The sequence below is a fragment of the Mustela nigripes genome, chromosome 3 (genome assembly GCF_022355385.1).
Source record: "Mustela nigripes isolate SB6536 chromosome 3, MUSNIG.SB6536, whole genome shotgun sequence".
In the NCBI taxonomy this organism is placed as follows: Eukaryota; Metazoa; Chordata; class Mammalia; order Carnivora; family Mustelidae; genus Mustela; species Mustela nigripes.
The window spans coordinates 39547124-39565895 of NC_081559.1; the positions used below are offsets into that span (position 1 = coordinate 39547124).

At 61.2% G+C, this 18772-nt stretch overlaps 1 protein-coding gene across 1 annotated transcript; it reads right to left on the minus strand.

The window, feature by feature from the left end:
- Positions 1-6000: 6000 nt before the first annotated feature.
- ECEL1 (endothelin converting enzyme like 1) lies at positions 6001-13542 on the minus strand. Its single transcript, XM_059392714.1, has 17 exons — positions 12673-13542; positions 12027-12095; positions 11810-11920; positions 11631-11723; positions 11332-11456; positions 10461-10683; positions 9886-9984; positions 9575-9649; positions 9271-9374; positions 8954-9012; positions 8823-8874; positions 7957-8024; positions 7695-7819; positions 7337-7402; positions 6851-6946; positions 6561-6637; positions 6001-6425 (listed from the first exon to the last, which is right to left on the minus strand). The coding sequence occupies exons 1-17, from the start codon at positions 13462-13464 to the stop codon at positions 6326-6328; spliced, it is 2334 nt and encodes a 777-aa protein (XP_059248697.1). The 5' UTR covers positions 13465-13542; the 3' UTR covers positions 6001-6325.
- Between the last annotated feature and the right edge of the window lie 5230 nt (positions 13543-18772).

Consider the following 18772-nt stretch of genomic DNA (forward strand, 5'->3'; position numbering starts at 1 on the left):
CCTTTTCTGACTCTCTCTCTCTCTCTCTTACACACACACACACACACACACACACACACACAAATGGTTTGTGTATTTCATTATTAGACCAGAAGCCAGCAGTTACCTTAAGCTGAGATACGTGGAAACCGCGCAGCAAACCTCCCACACTGGGTAATTTGCGCTAACACTTCCTTCCAATCTGTGGTAGTGTTTTCTCTACATCTTTCAACAGTATTTGCTGACAAAGAAATGCCTTTCGGTTTGTCGACAGATCATTTTCTGTTCATTGTTTCTGCCATTTTTACTGCAGGAGAAAAAAAGCCCTAAGTGTTTGCCTGGTGGTAGGTGTTGTTTTTTTTTGTTTTGTTTTGTTTTGTTTTTTGTCTCGTGCTATTATGCAAGAAACTTTAAAAGAGCTTTCCAAATATTTATCATTGCTTAGGGAAATATCAGAAAAGTACTGAGTTGAAAGCGCCTAACTTTAAACATCACTGGAAAAAGAATTGTGGGGGTTTGTCTCCATGTTCAGGAAGCTTCTTTTTTAAATGCCTTGCTGTCGGCTGCTGTTGACGAGCGCCTCAAGGCAGCAGTCACTCGGGGGAATCTTTGCAAGCAGCTCTGCTCGGTTGTGTTTATTTTGGTTATTTGGGGCTCGTTTCTCATCAGGTGTGCACTGTGGGTGAGGATGAGCCCGTGTCAGGAGGGAGGACATGTCCTTGCTGCCACTTCTGGGCTTGCTTCCGGGGAAGGAGGGGGGGATTATCTGCATATTTGCAATTTCTGTACGGGACTCTTTTGGAAGCTACTTGTTTTTGGAGGATCCGTTCGTTTAAAACCAGACTGCATTATCCATAAATCCATTTAGGCAGACACGCTACACTCTAATGCATCACAGAGAACTGGCAGTGAGTAAACGGGGAGGGGGTGTCCCTCCCTGAACACCTCATTCTCTTTGCCCGGGACACCAGCGACCATGTCGGGCTGGGTGCCCCAATGACAGGGTACAGGGGCCAGCAGGGAGCTCAACATTAAACACTAACTCCTGCATTAGGGTGGCGCTGCTCAGTGTTTTAGCAAGGCTGCAGGTGGATTAAGGATGACAGAGCCCAGCCCACAATGGGCACTCTGGAAAGCCCTGGGTCCCTTTAAGCAGATAGGGGAGCAGGCATGCTTGGACCCCCAGACAGGACTCAGGCTAAACAGCTCCCTTTGGCTATGGGTTCATCACTGGTCGGGCTCACGCCCCAGCTCATGAAGTGTCCTGCACCTAGCCCCCCACGGCTCAGGCAGCTGCTCCAGGATGTCTCTCGAAGGGGAAAAACAGACACGCTGTCTCTAAGGAGGCCCCAGACAGGATGCCAGATGTGTCCTTGTCCTGACCTTGAGGCTGACATTCCCATCTGATACTGTGAGCCCCCAACTCTCCCTTTCCAGAAACAGGTCTCCCCACCCCCCAACCTCTGCCTCCTGGTGCGCTCCCCCCCCACACCCAGGCCTCCAGGAAGGTGTGTGGTGTTTCCAATTGTACCCTCCAATCTAAAGTGGCCCCCGGACCTGCTTACTCTATCAAACAGAGCCTCAGCAGCCCAAGCGCAGACAGCAGGCAGCCAGAGCTCCCCTTGGCGTAACCTTGTCGTTGGGGAAGCCCAGGCCGTGCCAACATGCTGGGCGCAGTGCCCAGGGACAAACTGGGAGGCTCCCAAGCCGCCCCTTAGGGAAGAAACAGCTGCCCTCCCCTTCCCTGTCTTAAAGGGTGAGGCCACCCACCATCCACCCTCACCCAGGGGGGCAACCAGGCCCCGAGGGGCGCCCTGTCCTTGCCCTTCCTTTGCTCACCAGCCTGCAGGTCTCCTGATCAGCCAGTGTGGCGCTCCCCTCCCTCCCTGCGCTGGGTGCCTTGGGTGAGAAGGAAATGGCCACCTGCGGATCCCTGCCAGCGGTCCCTGCGATGTTCTGGTCTCGCAGGAAGGTGGGAGGTTTTTTTATTATTATTTATGCAAACTATAGACAAGAAGAGATGCGGCTTAACGGCACCATGTGACAGTGGCTCCGGGATCCAAGCTGCCTGCCGCCCAATGAATCAGCTTGAGCCGATGCCAGAGAGCCTCCCAGGCGGGTAGCAGCTGAGGTGGGAGAGCCTGGCACCGCTTCTTTCCCATCCGACCTGATGAGCTCATGCGGGGACCCCTCGGAGGGGCCGGGGCCTCAGGTGAACCCATGCAGCCCGTGTGGGGTGTCAGGGTGGTCAGAACCATCACAGAGCAGGAACCCCCAAAGGGAAGGGGGCTTGGGATTTGGGAGTCCCCATCCCAGCAGTTTTGCGGACAAGGCTGGGTGACCCGGTGGATGTCTCCGGGGAGATGCTGTCCTCAGACTTGACTCAGCAATGCGCTGTTCAAATTCCAGGAGTCCGGGCTCCCACAGAAGCTGTGGGATGAGAGGAGGGCCACGGGGCTGGCACAGCCTGCCATCCTGCTGCTGGGTGGCCTGCGAGGACAGTCTCTGGGCTCCAGACCGTGTTAAGCCTCTGACCAGCCTGGAGCTGGCAGGGGAGAAGGGAAATGGCTGTTTTTAACAAATCCAGAGGAAGTGGAGTTCTAAGGCCAGTTTGGGGGAAGGGGAGGCATGCAGAAGGAGGCACGCAGAAGGAGAGCAAGGAGAGGAGGCACAGAGAGGGCCCCTGCAGCACCCCAAACCTTCCATAATGTCTGTGACTCCACCCAGTCTTGTGCAGGTGGTCCCTGAGAGGGAAGGAATAGGGGAGCTGTCCAGCATAGGGGGCCCAGCGGTGGGAAAGGAGGCACAAGGAGAAAGCTAAGCCCCCTGAGAACCCACCCCCAGAGGTATTTGCATATGGAGGACCCTGGGCCGCCCAACATTTTTAAAATGGGGGGTCAAGCCATTTAAAAATATTGCATCTGGGGCACCTGGGTGGCTCAGTCAGTTAAGTGGCTGTCTTCCCCTTGGGTCATGATCCTGGGGTCCTGGGATGGAGCCCCATGTCGGGCTCCCTGCTCGTGGGGAGCCTGCTTCTCCCTCTCCCTCTGCCTGACATTCTGCCTACTTGTGTTTTCTCTCTCTGTCAAATAAATAAATAAAATCTTTAAAAATAAATAAATAAAAATATTGCCTCTACGGTACCTCACAAGCCCCTGGACATCGGGTCAGCCCAGAAGCAGCCACAGGGACAGCAGAAACTTGAATCTGGCTCCACTGAACTGGTTAGAAAGGCCTGGGGCTTATGGCTGCTCGGTGGCATCAGGCAACCTGTGTGCCTTCCTGGGTGCCACCGAAACCCCAGGGCTGTCAACACCCACATTCCCTCTGAGACCCAAGGCAGGGAAGCTCAGGCACCCCTCTCCACCTGGTTTCCAATCCTCCACCCACTCTGCACAGAGTGGGTGCCCCAGCCCGCGGGTAATCCCGGCCTCCTTGTTCCCGAAGACTTGGAGTCCGGCTGACACTGCCGAGACAGCAGCCGTGCAAGACTTGGTGGAGGCTGCGGGGGGCAGACTCATCCCCAGCACCCATCCATCATAGGCAGCCCCCTGGCTGATGATGCTCCTGGGACCCAGAAGGAGACTCACTTGCCAGGTCCCCCAGCAGTGACCCCTGGTCTCAAGGTCTCAAAGCCGTGGGAGGGAAGAACAGGGGCTACCGTAGGAACCGGGAGGCGCTCCACACATGGGCACACAGGTGGACACCCGGAAGCTTCCACGCAGCTGTGAGCTATCCTCCTTCCTCTCCCTGCTGTTAAACGCTTAGCTGCAGATTGCTTTCTGTCATCGTGCGTCGAGGACGCCCACACCCCCAGGGATGGGGGGTGGATGGGCCCAGCCCTATCCAACCTGCACCATGGCCACCCAAAGGGGCTTCTCTGCACTCGTGGCCTTCACTTAACACAAAGGAAACGGAGGTCAAGCCAGCAGCCATGCTGACCCTGCTTGGCTCCTCCGCCCCAGCAGAATCCATCCGCTAATCCTCAGCACAGCTGCTAGCACGGGGCCTAGCAGACAGGTCCTGGCAGGAACGGCCTGCAGTGACACTACGTGAGTGGTTCTGAGCAGGACACAGAGGGGGCCAACGCTGAGAGCAGGGGCGTGACTTAGTCAGCCCTGTACTCCCCTCCATTTCCCTGTCTGTTGAAGGGGCTGTCCCGTCGCTCTGTCCATGGTGCTGGGCCACGGTGAGGATACACTCAGGGTCTGTCTGGAAAGGCGGTTTGGGAACCAGTGGGTGACATGCAATGTCACCATCATGCCCTGCTGGTCCACACTGTGCTCCAGGTTGTATGGCTGTGTGTGAACTTCGTGGGCCCTGTCCACACACCAGGACTCTGTGCTCCGGTGCGCCTCGCCTGAGGTCCCTCTGACCAGATGATCCCTCTCCGTTCTCCCTGAAGAAGTCTGAGAAGACCAGCAGCCCCAGGTAGCGGCGACATCTCTATCGCCCGGCTCGGGGTCGTCAGGCTGAGGCGCCCCTGGGGGCTTCACAGCCCAGGGCTCCCTGGCTTCCTGCTGGACCAGCCTCCAGGCCGGGAAACTTTATCCTCTCCCAGGGGCCCACCCCCATCCCACACCCGAGCCCCTCTGGCCCCCTCAGCTGGACCCAGATGGAAGGAGGAGAGACTCATCCCCAGGGGCACTAGGGCTTCACTGCACCCCGTCCTGAGGCAGAGTGGAGGTGACCCTGGTGCGTCTGCTGGCAGTGCATCCCCGGGCCCGTCCACCCCAGACCTCTTCCAAGCTGGACGGGAGATAGGAGGGATTGTCTTGGGTGGAGCTGGGGAACTGGGAGGGCCCCCGGGGAACTGCAGGCAGAAGGGCTGGGCCCAGGGGTTCTGATTCCCACCAGGATCCCTGGTAGATGGCTGGGATGTGGCACAGGGAACAGAGGGTCCCAGACACCAGGCCCTGCCCAGTGGGTGGCAAGGAGAGAACTTGTTTCTGCACCAGCTGCCAGAGGCGCATTGGAGTGCGCCAGCAGCTGAGGGATCTGGCATACATGTGCCCACCACAGAGGGAAAGGGGCTTTGAGGGGAAACCAAGGTAGTTCCTAAACACTGCTCCTCTACCAGGCTCCCAGTCCCTGTGGGCCCACCTCTGCCCTTGAAGAACAGCTCTGTCCTGAGAGGCCCCGCCCTTGGGTAGCTCGCCTGTTCCCATGGGGTCCTTCTAGGCTCCTGCCTCTTCTCTGTAAAGCCCCCCCACCTCCAGGGCCACATAGCGCCCCTTATACTAGGGCCCCATCAGCGCTGGCGCCTGCGCTCGCACTCCCCAAGGTTGCTGTGCCTGAGGCTCAGACACGGAAACTTTTTAAATGTCACTCAAGGCTGAGATGGGGACAGATGTACTCTGAGCCTGACAGGAGCTGGGCTCGCAAGAGTAGGGGGAGCTGGGGACGGGCCACATGCAGCAGTGCTGGGGGGCTGTAGGCTGTCCCTGAGGGAAGAGAAACCACTGAGGGGTCCCCCCTCACTGTGGACCCCTCGGATAACCCAGAGTGGCTGCTCCCTGCACCACCACCCTCCTGTCCACGATGGGGCCGTCCTTCCTCTTCCCTGGCCTGTCACAGGCCAGGCCTGGAGCCTCAGCACCGGCCCCTGACCGCTCCTCTCTCCCATCCCTGAAGCCTCCACTCTGGACTGGAGGGTGACTCACGTTGCATGGACTGGCCCCCAGCCCCCAGCCCTCCTCTCTCGGACATGCTGAGCCCAAGGCTTGGGCTCGTGACTGGCTAAGAGTCACTGCAGAAGGTCCCACAGCGTCTAGACTCAGCGGAAGTGAGTCCCAGTATCACAGGAGAGTACACCACTGGCTTGGTGCCTGGCCTGGGAGCACCCCCAGAACAGGACAGGAGCCTTGACAGGACTGTGGGGGAGGGAGGAACAGGTGGTTGGGGAAAGAGACAGGTCTCATCCAGGGTCCCTGTTGTGAAAAGGGCCCGAGCCTCCCCACAAAGGGACCCCTCCAGCCCCACTGCTCTGGGGCTCCCTGAAGGAACCGAGGCGATGGTACAGCACTTTATTGACCAGACTTGGCAGCGAGAACACAGTGAAGGTGGGGCCTGTACGATCCGGCCTGGCCGGTGTTGGGGGGGGCTGGCTCCTTAGAGCCAAAGCTGGGGACCCCAGCGTCTCTGCCTGATGCCCTCCTGGAGCCCAATGTCATGCCTGCTCCAGGCCCCTCCTGAAGCAAGGGACAGCAAGAAGGCCAGGTCCCAGAGGGGCTGAGAAGGCGGGTGGCGCCCACAGCAGGCCGGCGCCGGGTCCATGCCTGCCCCGGCAGCCGGAAGGGAGGCGACTCGTGCAGGGCAGATGGTGAGGGTGGGCGGACGGCCAGGCTCACCACACCGAACACTTGTGGGCTGGGTTCATGGGCGAGTCCTTGGGGCAGTGGAAGGCCCGGCCGAACTCCTCGAACTGGGACACGCTACCCAGTACCCTGGGGCAAGAGAAGAGACCCACCCACCTGGAGAGGGTCCCGGGGGGCCCGACCCCCCAGCTGCCCATCCCCCTTCCCGCCTGCTCTCACCACAGACACAGGGAGGGGAGCCCCAGAGTGAGTGGGTGGGCGCACCTGTAGTGCTCGGGGGCATGCTTGTCAGTCAGCACCTGCAGGTAGATGGACTGTGACCGTCGCTTGATGCACCAGTTCTGGGCCCCGGGGTAGGGGAGGGGAGGAGAGGGGAAGATGAAGCCGAGGGGTCCGCTGAGCAGAGCCTGCCAGCCTTCCCCCCCAGCACACTAGGCCTTTCCCCCTTCTCCGAACCCACAGGGCCATAGTCTCCGCCTGGCTGGTGGGAGACAGGCTGAGAGCTACATCCCCACCCCTGCCCAGTGACCACCCGGCCCCCACCCGGCCCCCACCTGGGCAAAGGCAATGAAGAAGAGCTGGTTGTGTGTGTACTTGAGCCGGTGTAGTGGGTGCTCCGGGCCGTGCTCCCGTACCCACTTCTGATAGGCCTGGGGGTGACAGTGTGGAGCTGCGGTGCCCCCCGCATGGAGAAAGACTCACCCTCTACCCAGTCAGCCCCTCCCCAGCCCCTTTCCCCCTCTATCCACAATAAAGAGTCCCAGCTTCCCTGCCTTCCACCTTCCCTGAGCTGTGCTCCTTCCTGGGAGGGCTAAACCCATGCAGCCCTTGCCTCCTCCAGGCAGCCCTCCTTGCTCTCTCTGCAGGCAGCCTGGGAGTCCCTCCTTTTCCAGTGGACCCTGTGCAAGTCACAGGCCCCGCCCCTCCCAGTCCAGAGCTCCCTGTGGAAGGGAGGTGGGGGTGCCTATGTCCCTAGCTAAGTCCTCATCAGCCCCCACCCTCTCCCTGGGGGAATGAAGGGCCAGGCAGGGGCGGCTCACATAATAGGCCAGCTTGAGGCCACCCATGTCTGCGATGTTCTCACCAAGGGTGTGCTTCCCATTCACCTGCCGAGAAGGGAAGAGGCCAGGGGCTGTCTGCGGCGCACTGACCCTCCTCAGGCCTTGCTGCCCTGGGCCCCGGCCCCCACTCTCTCTCCCTTTCCCAGAGGGTTTTGATGGGGCTCTGACCCCTTTGCACTTCATGTCCCATGAATCCATGTGAACTTGTTCACATGCCTGAGTGAATGACCATGTAGACCCCAAGCATGTGCACGGGGACCTGGCACACGTGTGTGCACGCAGATGTGCATGCTCATCTGTGCCCAGCTGGGCCTCAGGGGCGGCACGGGGCTCTCACCCGCTGGTTGTAGACTGTGAAATTGTCATACAGGTGGACGATGCACTCGGCCTTGCGCAAGAAGCGGCTGTAGGAGGCCTCTGTCCACCAGTGCAGCAGGTTGCCCGAGCGGTCATACTGGCCCCCTGTGGGCCATGGGCAGAGAGGCGACACAGATTCTCAGCCCCAGAGCCTCCTCCCCCACCCAGCCCATCACTGCCCTGACCCCACCACCAGTCCTTCCCCTCCCACAACATCCCCTGCAGCCTCCTGCGGGCCTCACCCCAGTCGTCGTAGCCATGGGTCAGTTCATGTCCAATGATGGTGCCAATGCCCCCGTAGTTCAGAGACCTGGGCCCACGGAAGCAGCGTCAGGCTCCAGCCTCGCCCACCCTCTGGGAGCTGTGTGCTGCTGCCCAGGCCCCAGGAGGCCCCCATAAAGGCCAAAGGTGGCCCAGGGAGGCCATGCTGAAGTCCTCAGAGTCTTGGGACACTCATGCCTCAGGGTGCTCACACAATATGTAAAAGGGACCAATGATACCTTTGCAGCTGCTTTTTTAGGAAATCACATCTAACAGCGCTGGGATGGGGGAAGAGACCGGATTGGAGGAAGATATGAGGGAAACTGAGGCACCCATGTGGGATTTGACCTGTTTCTTCATCACTAGGGTCTCACTTCACTTTTGAAACACCTAAAGGAGCCTCAAACCAGGTAAGGGGAAACTCAGGACCTTTAAAAGAAAGAAGGGCACCTGGGTGGCTCAGTCGGCTAAGCGTCTGCCTTTAGCTCAGGTCATGATCCCAGGGTCCTGGGATCCTGCCTGCCATTGGGCTCCCTGCTCAGTGGGGAGCCTGCTTCTCCCTGTGCCCCTCCTCCTGCTTGTGTTCCCTCTCTCCTTGTGTCTCTCTCTGTAAAAATATTTTTTAAAATCTTTAAAAATAAATAAAAAATAAATAAAAGAAAGGAGAAAAAAAACCCTACACATTTTTCTAAATACCCAAGGCTGAGGTAGGACAATGGAGACCCAGGATCTGTCGCTGTCATGACTGCGGGGCCCAGCCTGAGTCAGGACACTCTGAGCAGTTTTCATGCACCCAGCAGACAAGACTGCAGAGCCGGCTCTGGCTTGTGCCAGCTTGGGTACTCACTGTGGAAAGTCAGGGTCATAGAGCGTGGGCTGCAGAATGCCTGCGGGGAACACTGCAAAGAGGGCGGGGTCAGCAAGAGACGCGCCCACATCCGTGGGGGGGGGGGGGGCTTGCGGGACACCGCCCCTTACCCATCTGGTTCTTGTTGGGTAGGTAGTAGGCATTCAGGGCCTGTGGCGGGAGCAGCCATCTGTGGAGGGAGGTGGGGGTGAGCAAGGGAGGCCCCACCACCACCTCCCACTGGCTCCTCCTTAAAGGCGTGGCCCAGCCTGTAGCCACACCCTGTGCCTCCCCCAGGCTGAGCACCCCGCCCCCCAATGCCTCTCCCACCACCTGCATCAGCATGGCTGTGAGGCTGTGTGCCCTACCAGCCTCCAGGCCTTGGGAAGGAGCCTCTCCCCAAGACACCTCCCTCCCCGGCTCCCCCAGGTCGGGGCCAGGCACCCACGTGGACTTGTCCACCTCCTGCCGGATCTTCTTGACTGAGAGCTGGATGCTGAACCTGATGCTGTTCAAGATGTTCTTGAAGTAGGTCTTCTCGTGGACCTCAAACTGCATGGGGGATGGACAGCGCTCAACGGCGGGCGAGGGACCTGGCCGGACAGTGTGCAGCCGGCCCCATGTCCTCCAAGGGGCCCTCAGCTGAGGGCCGTGTCTCCTCCTCTGTCGGGATGGTGAGCCACCCCGGGGGTCTTGACCAAGGGTCCGAAGCCACCCTCGGTTGGGCAAGGCAGGGCCAGGGAAAGACCCACCTCGTACTCCTTGTCCACAGCCTCGGGTTTGAGCAGGAAGTCAGGGTAGCCCACCATCACCATCATGTACTGGAGCTGCGGGCAAGATAGCGGCCAGAGTGGGCCAGGGCCTCAGGGGACAGCCCCCACCGCCCCAAGGGAGAAAGCTCTGGGGCCAGCCCCAAGGTGGGGCTCAAGGACAGAGGAGACTAGACCAGCAGATGCCAACTCCACAAGGGGCATCTTGTCTCTTCGGTCACCCCCATCTGGCATACAGCTGGCATTCAATAAATGTTTGTGGAACCTACAAATGGGGACAGGGTCCACTGCACCTTGGCCCGAGCAGCTGCCTTGGTCTCGGCATCCATCCAGTCCAGCTCCTCCAGGCGCCGGCCCAAGATGTACTTGACATCTTCCACAAGCTGCTGCACCTGAAGGGCCGGGGCCAGGGATCAGGGGTCCACCCCGGGAGCTTTAGCTCTGGGACCCCTGGCAAGTGGCATGTGGGGTACCACTAATTCAGTATCACTTCCTCCGCCTAAAAGCTTGGTGTTGAGCGCCAAGGGGAGACCTCGGAGGTGGAGATCCAGGCCCTGCACCCAAGGAGAAACTCACAATCTAGAACAAACCACCCAGCAAGGACCACGCATTCCCAAGGCCATGCGTACTGAGCGTGGCAGAGAAGGATGGGCAGGAGCCTGAAGGGGAAGTCTTCCTCTGGTGGGTAGGCCAGGTAGGCTTTCTGGGGGAGGTGGCCTGGTGAAATGTAATCTAGAGTCCCAGAGAAAGGCTGAGCCCCTGTTGCAAGGGGATCTGTGGGGCTCCCTATTCTCAGACTGAGGCCATGGGAGGACTTAATGCCCAGCCCAGCACCCGCACCCAATCCCCAGGACCAGGGCAGCCTGACCTTGGCCTTGCTGGCAGCTGAGAAGTGCTCGTGTACAAAGAGGGCTCCGAGTGCCATGCCAAAGTGGCGGTTGGCCTGGCCCAGGCAGACACGGGCCAGCTCCTGTGGCTTGTCACTGCCCTCCATCTCGCGGGCCAGCTCGTGCAGCGCCTCACGGAATGGCGGTGACAGGTGCTCACTCAGGACCACGACTACACGCCACACCAGGTAGTTGTGCAGGATCCTGAGGGCCACGTGAGACCTCTGGGTATCCAGACATGCCCCCATGCCAGGGCGACCCAAGGGCACCCCCACCCCCCTGGGGTGACACCTAGCACCACACAGCAGTGAGGGTCATCCCAGTGCGTGGAGGTGGAACCTGGGGAGGCCTGAGCCCTGGCAGGGAAAAGGGCTGGGCCCCCACACAGCAGGATGTGCCTCCGCCTCCCCCTCCCGCGGAGTACCAGATGCTTTTACTGTGGAGTCCTCAAGGTGACTGTTTGCCTCAAGCCTGCCCTTAGGAGGCCTCTGCTCATCCCCAAGGAGGCCAGACACCAGGGAGACTACCCCCTGGATGGCTGGGGCGGCAGGGTTACGGTCCCAGTTTCCCTTTCTGAGATCTTGGCTCACTCAGCCTCACTATTCCCAAAGGAGCAAGCTGCAGCTTGGGCAGCCCACAAATCCAGCCCAGGGTCCCAGGGAACTGCTGAGAGCCACGTCTGAACCTGGGGATCTGGACTCCTATTCCAGTGCTCTTAACCTGCCACCCCAGAGTGGCTACTGGACAGAAGTGAAAGCGGGAATTCAGAGCTCACCCAGCAGACAGGTGTGGGGTGCAGGGGAGGGGGTCTGGAGTGGCAGGGGGACAGGGTTGGGTGACTGGCAGCAGTACCTGCGGGGTGTGGAGCGAATGAGCTGGGACACCTGCTGCATGTAGTCTGTAGCCAAGAGCACCACCTCCTCATCCTCTGAGAAGTCCTCCTGGAAGATCTGGTCCAGCAGCCACTTCCACTGCAGCTGTCATGGGGCAAGTGGGCAGTAGGACAGTAGGGCTGGGTGTGGCAAGGACCACAGAGAACAGGGAGGGAGTCCGGGAGAGGCAAGGCAGGCACAGGAGCCCGTCCATGGCCCTGGGGAAGGGATGGCCCAGGAGCCCCAGGATCAGCGCCTCCCAGCATGGGCTGCACTCACATGGGGGGTGATCTTCTGCAGCTGTCCCAGCGTCACCTTGTTGTACGTGGAACTGACATCTCGCCGGAGGTCATCGTACTCCGACACTGTGATCTGGAGATGAAGGCGAGTGTTGACCCAGACTGGCCTCCTGGCCCCCTCCACTCAGTCCACAGCCAACCCCCTGCCCCCGCCCTCACGTTGGCCAGCCGCTGCTCCAGCTGCAGGATCTCTGCGGCCTTCTGCTCCACAGCTTCGGCCCCCAACAGGCTGAGCAGACGCTCCATGAACACCCGGTATGCTGCCAGGATCTGCACCAAGAGGGGACAGTTCAAGGGTGGGGGTCAGAGTCAGGCCCTAGTCCCACCCTCCCGGAGCCCCACACCGTCCCTGCCATCCCATCCCAGGCCCCCACACCTTCTCACTCTCCTCATCCTGAGCTAAGTACAGGGTCCTCTCGGGCAGAGTGAGCCCATCCTGGTCAATCTAGGGAGAGGGATGGGGTCAGAGGTCAGAGATCAACGTGCCAATTTCCTGCAAACAGACTGACCAGAGGACGGGCCAGATAGCCACTGACACAAGCCCCAGGATCGCGAAGACACTACCCCTCCATCCGGAGAAGCTGGTAGAAACCCCCACCCCTCCCCAGCCTAGCCTGGCGACACGCGGGAGGCGGGAGCCCGTGCCCCCATCCTTCCTTCCGCCAGCCTTCACCTTCCCCATATATGAAGGGCACTTGCGGGCCACCCCCCACCCGAGATCTGAGGCCCAGGGCATTCTGGTACGCCCCAGCCCACCGGCACACCCCTCGGTCTGTGCTCTCACAGCCTGCCACAGGACTGGCAAATTGCGGCTCCCGCGGCTCCACTAAACACCGTAATTACTCGAGGGAAATTACTTGCGCCCTCCTCCCGCGCTCTGCGGTGCGCGCTCCCCTCCCTTCCCCTCCCCTTCTGCACCGGTCTCCTTGCGCCGGGGCCGCGCGTGCGGGGCCGCCGCGTCCCGGGTCCCGCCCCCCCCCCCGCCACCCGCGGCGGGTAACTGGGGAGGGGGACGCACTCACGCGGATGACGTAGCGCGAGGAGTTCCTGTCGTCCAGGCTGACGGTGAGTGAGAAGAGCGCGGCCGCGCTGTACACGCCCTGGGCCTTATACAGCAGCCGGTTGAGGTCCCAGAGCGCTGCGGCCGCGGGGCGCTCAGCGGCGCCGCCCAGGTCCCAGCCCCCGCAGTCCTCGATGACTTCGAGCATGGGCCGCGGACCAAGCCTCTCGATCTCGCGCATGTCGAGGCACGAGCGGAAGAAGGCCCGCACCTTGCGCTGGGCAGCCCCGCCCGGCCCACCCCCGGGGCGAGCAAGTAAACGCCTTAGGCGTTCCTCATTCTGCTCGCCGATGGCCGCGATGGTGCCGTAGGTGAGCTTGTCGTCGGGGATGGCATGGCGCCGCAGCCAGCCCCCGCACGCGAAGGAGTAGAAGTCCTGGCACGGGTCTATGCTGGCGTCCAGGTTGGCGGCCAGGAAGCGCGCGGCGCGCGCGAAGGCCTTGCGCTCGGGGCAGCCCTCGGAGCAGGCGCCCCCACCGCTGCCCGCGGCGCCAGGGCCCAGGTACTTGAGCGCCAGCATGGCGGCCAGGATGGCGCAGAGGCCGGCGGCGAACACCAGCCCCGACAGCAGGCACACCTCGCGCCGGTTCCAGCGAGGCAGCCCCGCCCGGGCCCCTGTGCCGCTGCGTCCCGCGGCCAGCGGGAAGCCGGGGGGCAGCGAGGCCCCGCGCGCCCCTCCCGTGCCGCACCGGCTCACGTATTTGACCTCCTGGAACTCGTCGTAGTGCGCAGACATCGAATATGGGGTCTCCATGGTGCCGCTGGCCCCGCTGCGCAGCCCTTGGCGATCTCAGCTACACGGTGCACCGGGCCGCGGGCCTCCTGGCGTGTCTCCGCATGGCTCCCGGGCCGCAGCTGCTGGAAGGGTAGACGCGGGTTTAGAGAGACTCTGGGGCCCGACGGGGCCCACCAGCACGAGGAGGAGGGGCGCAGGCCTAGGTTCGGAGGCTGGACGCCACCCCGTGTTTCAAACAGCGAGCGAGCCTGAGGCCTGGCCTCCCTCAGTCACTGAGAATGAGGCAAGGGGAAGGCTCAGATAGCCACCAGCTCCCTCACGCACAGTAGCATCCTTAACGTGCCTCCTCTCTCCCTGCACACGGATGCCTGCCGCATACTTGGGAGGCCCCTGACATAAAGTAGGGGAGCACCATGCACCGGGCTTGGCACATAGTAGGCCCTCAATAAAAAACTGTTTCTCTTCCCATTGCCTTTCTCGTCTACGACCTGCTACAGCCTAGACCAGGTGGGGGAGGGGGAAGCCAGAGGCCGGAGAAAGGAGGTGCGGTCAAGGGCGAGTGTACGGCCAACCCAGAAGCCAAACTGGAACCAGACGCTCAGGAAAGCGGGCTAAAGAACCAAACTTTGTCCTCGAGGATGTCCACCCCCAGCCCTGTCTCGTATTCAATGGCGAGAATGCCCACCCGTCCCCCCTGCCTCTTTACCAAGCGGCGCACTCCAACGGGCCCGGGATCAGGAAGAAACCCACGACGGCCTTAAGAACCTGGAACGGGTTCCGTCCTCCGTTCCTCCGCCCCTCCGCCCCTGCCCTGGGCCACTCCCGGCTTCAACAGGTTTTCCCCGGAACCCAAACTTGAGCGAAGTTTCACCCCCGGCGCGGAGCGAGCTGGCCCCGTGCGTCCCGTGCTCCCGGCGCTGCGTCTCCCGCGCCTCGCCGCGCAGTCCGCGGAGTCGGAGAGCGGAGCTCCGGGAGTCGCAGCTGCGGGGACGCAGACAAAGCCCGGAGGCTCGGCGCCGTGGTGGCGGCGGATGTGGCTGCGATGGTGGCCGCGGTGGCAGCGGACTCGGATGCCACTCACCCGGCAGGTGCGCGCCGGGGCCGAGCGGGAACTGAGCGGGTCGAGCCCGGGCCGGAGCCGGAGCTGGAGCTGGAGCGGAGCCGGGCGGGCGGGAGCTCTCTCCGTGCGCCCGCCGTCTCCTCTGCCGCCGCGCCGCGCCGCCCGCCGGCCCCGAGGGAGGGGGCGCGCCGGCGGCTCCACCCTCCTCCGCCCGCCCCCCGCACCCCCTCCTTCTTCCACCCTTCATCCCCGCTACCTGGCAGCTCGATGGCAGCTCGGGGGCGGGGACGGCGGCTGCGGGACCCGCTCCCGAGTGGCTGGCACAGGCTCCGGGATCGGGGATTCCAGGTACAACTGCGTCCCGGGAAGAGTGAGGGCGCCTGTTACTCCCGGGAAAGGGTTCCCCTCTGATTTGATGCCCCCACTCGGGGCCGCCTACCAGGCTCGCCTGAAAAGGGCTCAAGCTGGAGCTGAGGAGGCGCGTGGATTATCCCAGGGGAGCCCACAGGACTGGAGCACCACCCAGGGAAGACTCCCAGCAAGGCTATGGGGTGTCCTGAAATACGCCTGGACGCTCCTGGCACGGCGCCTGGCACAGAGCAGCCTTCAATACGTGGGCTTTCTGGTCCCACCCACTCACCCACCCCTTTAGCCCCTGCCCTTACCCAGTCTTCCCGAGAGGGCGTCTGGGGCTGTGGTTGGCCAGGCAGCGTTCACCCTGCTTGGGGGCTACTGCACGAGGTGGGGGCCTCAGGGCTGAGACTGCACCCCTCCCCCAAACCTCGGCCGGCCTCAGCCCCCACTGCTCCGAAGCCCCTGGCCAGGAAGAGAGAAAAGAACTGAGGAGTAATGCAAGAGCCCCTCCCCGCTGGGGACCAGGAGGGAGGGAGGGAGAGGAGGAGGGTGCCTGCCAGCCCAGCCCTAGTCCTCAGACAGAGCGCAGGCCTCAGGCCCCTGCTGTATGGACTGGTGGGCGTCGGCGTCACAGGCTAGGGATGGGGTGGGAGTGGGGGTGGGGGTCTCTGAATGTGGGACCTTTCCATACAACTTGCTTTCTGAATGTGGGACCTCCCTCCCACAGCCTCCAGCCCCTGAGACAGGGTCCACCTGCCCCCCAGCTCACCACTGTACCCCCACAGGGCCTGGCCATGGGAGCAATGCTACTGTTTCTGGAGTCTCTGCTCTCTTGGTCTTGCCCTCCCCATCCTCTCCTCTTCCCATGTCCCCAGTAGGGGGCCTCCCAAGGCATCAGTGCTCCCAGACCTGCCTATTCTAGCCTATCTGACTGGGCTAGACAATGAGGCAGCCCAAGGCTGCAGTGGAACCCCAGCTCACAAAAACCACAAGGCAAGGGCTCAAAGGCCCCATCGCCCTGTCCCCTTCCTGGGGCTTTTCAGCAGCCTGGCCCCGAGTGGCCACCTCTGCTTCCCTCCCATGTCTCTCCACCTGTCCGTCTGTACAGCACCACTCTGGGTCCTCTCTGCCTCCACCTCCAGCCATTTCAGGGTCCTCCTTCTGCCCCACACATTCTTCTTGGGTCCAATTAATTCCACGGAGGAGAGGTGGAATTATGTAAAATGTGGCGATTCCGTATGGGAGGAGGGGAGGGCAGGGCAGTGGCAAAGTGGCTCTTTGTGCTTTTAATCTGCATTTTTTCCCTCAACGTTCCATCTCCAGGAGGATAATTTTCCAGCCTTTTCAGGCCCTGATTGGTATCATTTCTCCAGCAATGACAGCTTTTATTTTCCCTGAAATGAATGCCGTGAAATTTCCAAGAAATATAAAAATGGATATTGTCTCAGGGAGCCGATGCTCTTCCGACAGAAAGGCACAAAGGCAAACATTTCTCCCTGGGGACCCTGCCGTTCCAGCCACTAGGGGGTGGGGGACCCAAGCCCTCAGCACCTCCTCCCTCCCAGGTCAGCTGCTGGACCCCTGCCTGGCCATTCCTCTCCCATGCTCCCAGCCATCATCGATCTGGTCTTCTGCCTCCCCAGTCTCAGCCAGGCCACTCTACCTGCCTGCCTCACTCTATCTTGCAAGCTCTGTACAGCACCTCACCCTGCAACAGCCAGCCCTGGAGGCTCCCAGGACAACCCCAGTCCTGAGCACGGTAACCAGAGCCCACCAGAGTGGCCTGGGGATCAGGCCCACGAGGGGGACCTAGACCCCCTAGACAGTTTGCCAGTAAAGAGTGACCAGGTCCTTTGCACCTTCCTTCTCAGGAAAGAGAAGCTGAACGCAGCTCCTGTGTTCTCTTGGAGACATCCAGTTCCAGTGTTCCTCCACCCCACCCCCGCTTGTCAAGGTGACACCCTGACTGAGGAACAAGAGAATGACGGGACTCAGGACAGCGGCAACACCTAGTCAAGCCCTGAGCCAGGCGACTGGGCACCCAGGGAGGGCCTGGGAAGCATCTGTCAAAACTGCCTTGGAGAGAGAGAAGGCCTGAAGGGGTGCAGGGAGCAGAGGGGAGGGGTGCGGGTTGGCCCCCGAAACCCTCAACTCAGCCTTCTCCCTGACCCTGGGCCAGATCCCAGCCTACCGCTCCTGGGTGAGGTGTCACCAGGTCTGGGTTCTGGGGAAGGGACAAAAAGCAGCCCCCCTCGCTGGGACAATAGTTCTCACACCAATGACATGTCTATAGACCTTTTAGCAAGCGAAACTCTCAACACGTCCCTCCAAAGGGGGCTGCCTACCTGAAGCCAGAACCTTCTCGGCACCCCCTCCGGCTTACACATAAGTGTGGATAGGCCAGGGGCCCATTTGCCTGCCATTCTAGCAGGCATGCCTAGGAGCCCCACAGCGGCTGAAGGGGGTCCTCCTCCTGCCTCGGCTCTGGGATGGAGGGTGGCATGCCCCCAGCTTTCACCTGCCCACCCAGCTCCCACCCCACTCCACAGTCCATCCTGCAGTCTCCTCGGTGTCCTGGAAAACACCCCCAACCCACTTCCTGTCCTCTGCCCAGCCTCCCAGTGCTCATCCCATCTATTATTCACAGCACAAAATGGATTTTTAATTTGAGAAATGAAATGACTTTCCCAAGTGGCTGGGGCGGTGGGGAGGGGGCGGGGGAAGGCTGGAGCCTCTAGGCAGCCACCGTGGTGCTGACTCAGACTTTTGTGGGAAAGTCAGTGGTGCCCACAGCAGGCCTGGGGGGCCCCAGAGGCCCACATACCCCAGCACCCAGCCCGTGCCTTCACTCTGTCCTGTTGCTGAGACTCAGTGGTGGGAGGGGCCGCCCATCTTTCCTGCCTGAGCACCCAGGGGGCTAGCCCCCCGACCGGGCAGGGGCTAGGGAGGGCTGGACACTGCACCCCACTTCTTTCAGATACTTGGGCCTTGAGGGTGGTGCATCTCCTCTCCAAACTCAGCTGGACTCAAGAGCCTCCCCTGTGCAGACCCCTCGCCGAGCTCCTCTGGCTCTCAACACCGCGGTGTGCTTGCTCCAACCCCGACTGCAGGCCCGGCCTCCCCACTAGCCTCTGGCTCCCAGCACCCCTCCTCACCTCTCCTGATAAACTTCGCTCCTAGTGTGCCCATGAGGCAGCAACCTCTTCCCACGCTTCTCTGCCCTTCCCGCTTTGTCTCCCCACCTCCTACTGCTCTCTTCTTCTGGTCCCTCTGATCTAGTTTCATTTCCCAGAACTTAGCTGCCTCTCGTGCACCTCAGGACCTTAGCACTTGCTGTTCTGCTACTCCCATTACCTCGTACACTGGCCAGGTGCCACTCAACCTCCGTGGGACGTCAGCCTCTCTTGTCTGGTCAGGTGCACTGTCCATGGACTGGGCACCCCCCTCCCAATTCCCCCCATACTGCCTGTACCTCATTCACCTGTGGAACCCAGAACCCAGCACAGATGACAACAGCTGGTAGACATGGGAAGATCTCACACAGCAGGGGTCAGCTCACAGCACCTCTCCCCCCAGCCCCCACCAGGCCAAATAGCTCCCAGATGTATGGGGGGTTTTTTTGGTTTTGGTTTTTGTTTTTTAAGATTTTATCCCTTTATTTGAGAGAGAGAGAGAGAGAAAACGAAGGCGGGGGGAAGGAGAGAGGGAAGAGCAGGCTCTTTTCTGAGCAGGGAGCTAGACGTAGGAATCGATCCCAGGACTCTAGGATCATGACTTGAGCCAAAGGCAGACACTTAACCGACTTAGCCACCCAGGCACGCCAAGATGTGTGGTTTAGTGCCCTGTGCCCACAGGCACACGGCAGTATTTGGCACACAGATGTCCTCCCTGCCTCACTTCTCCCCGCCCCCC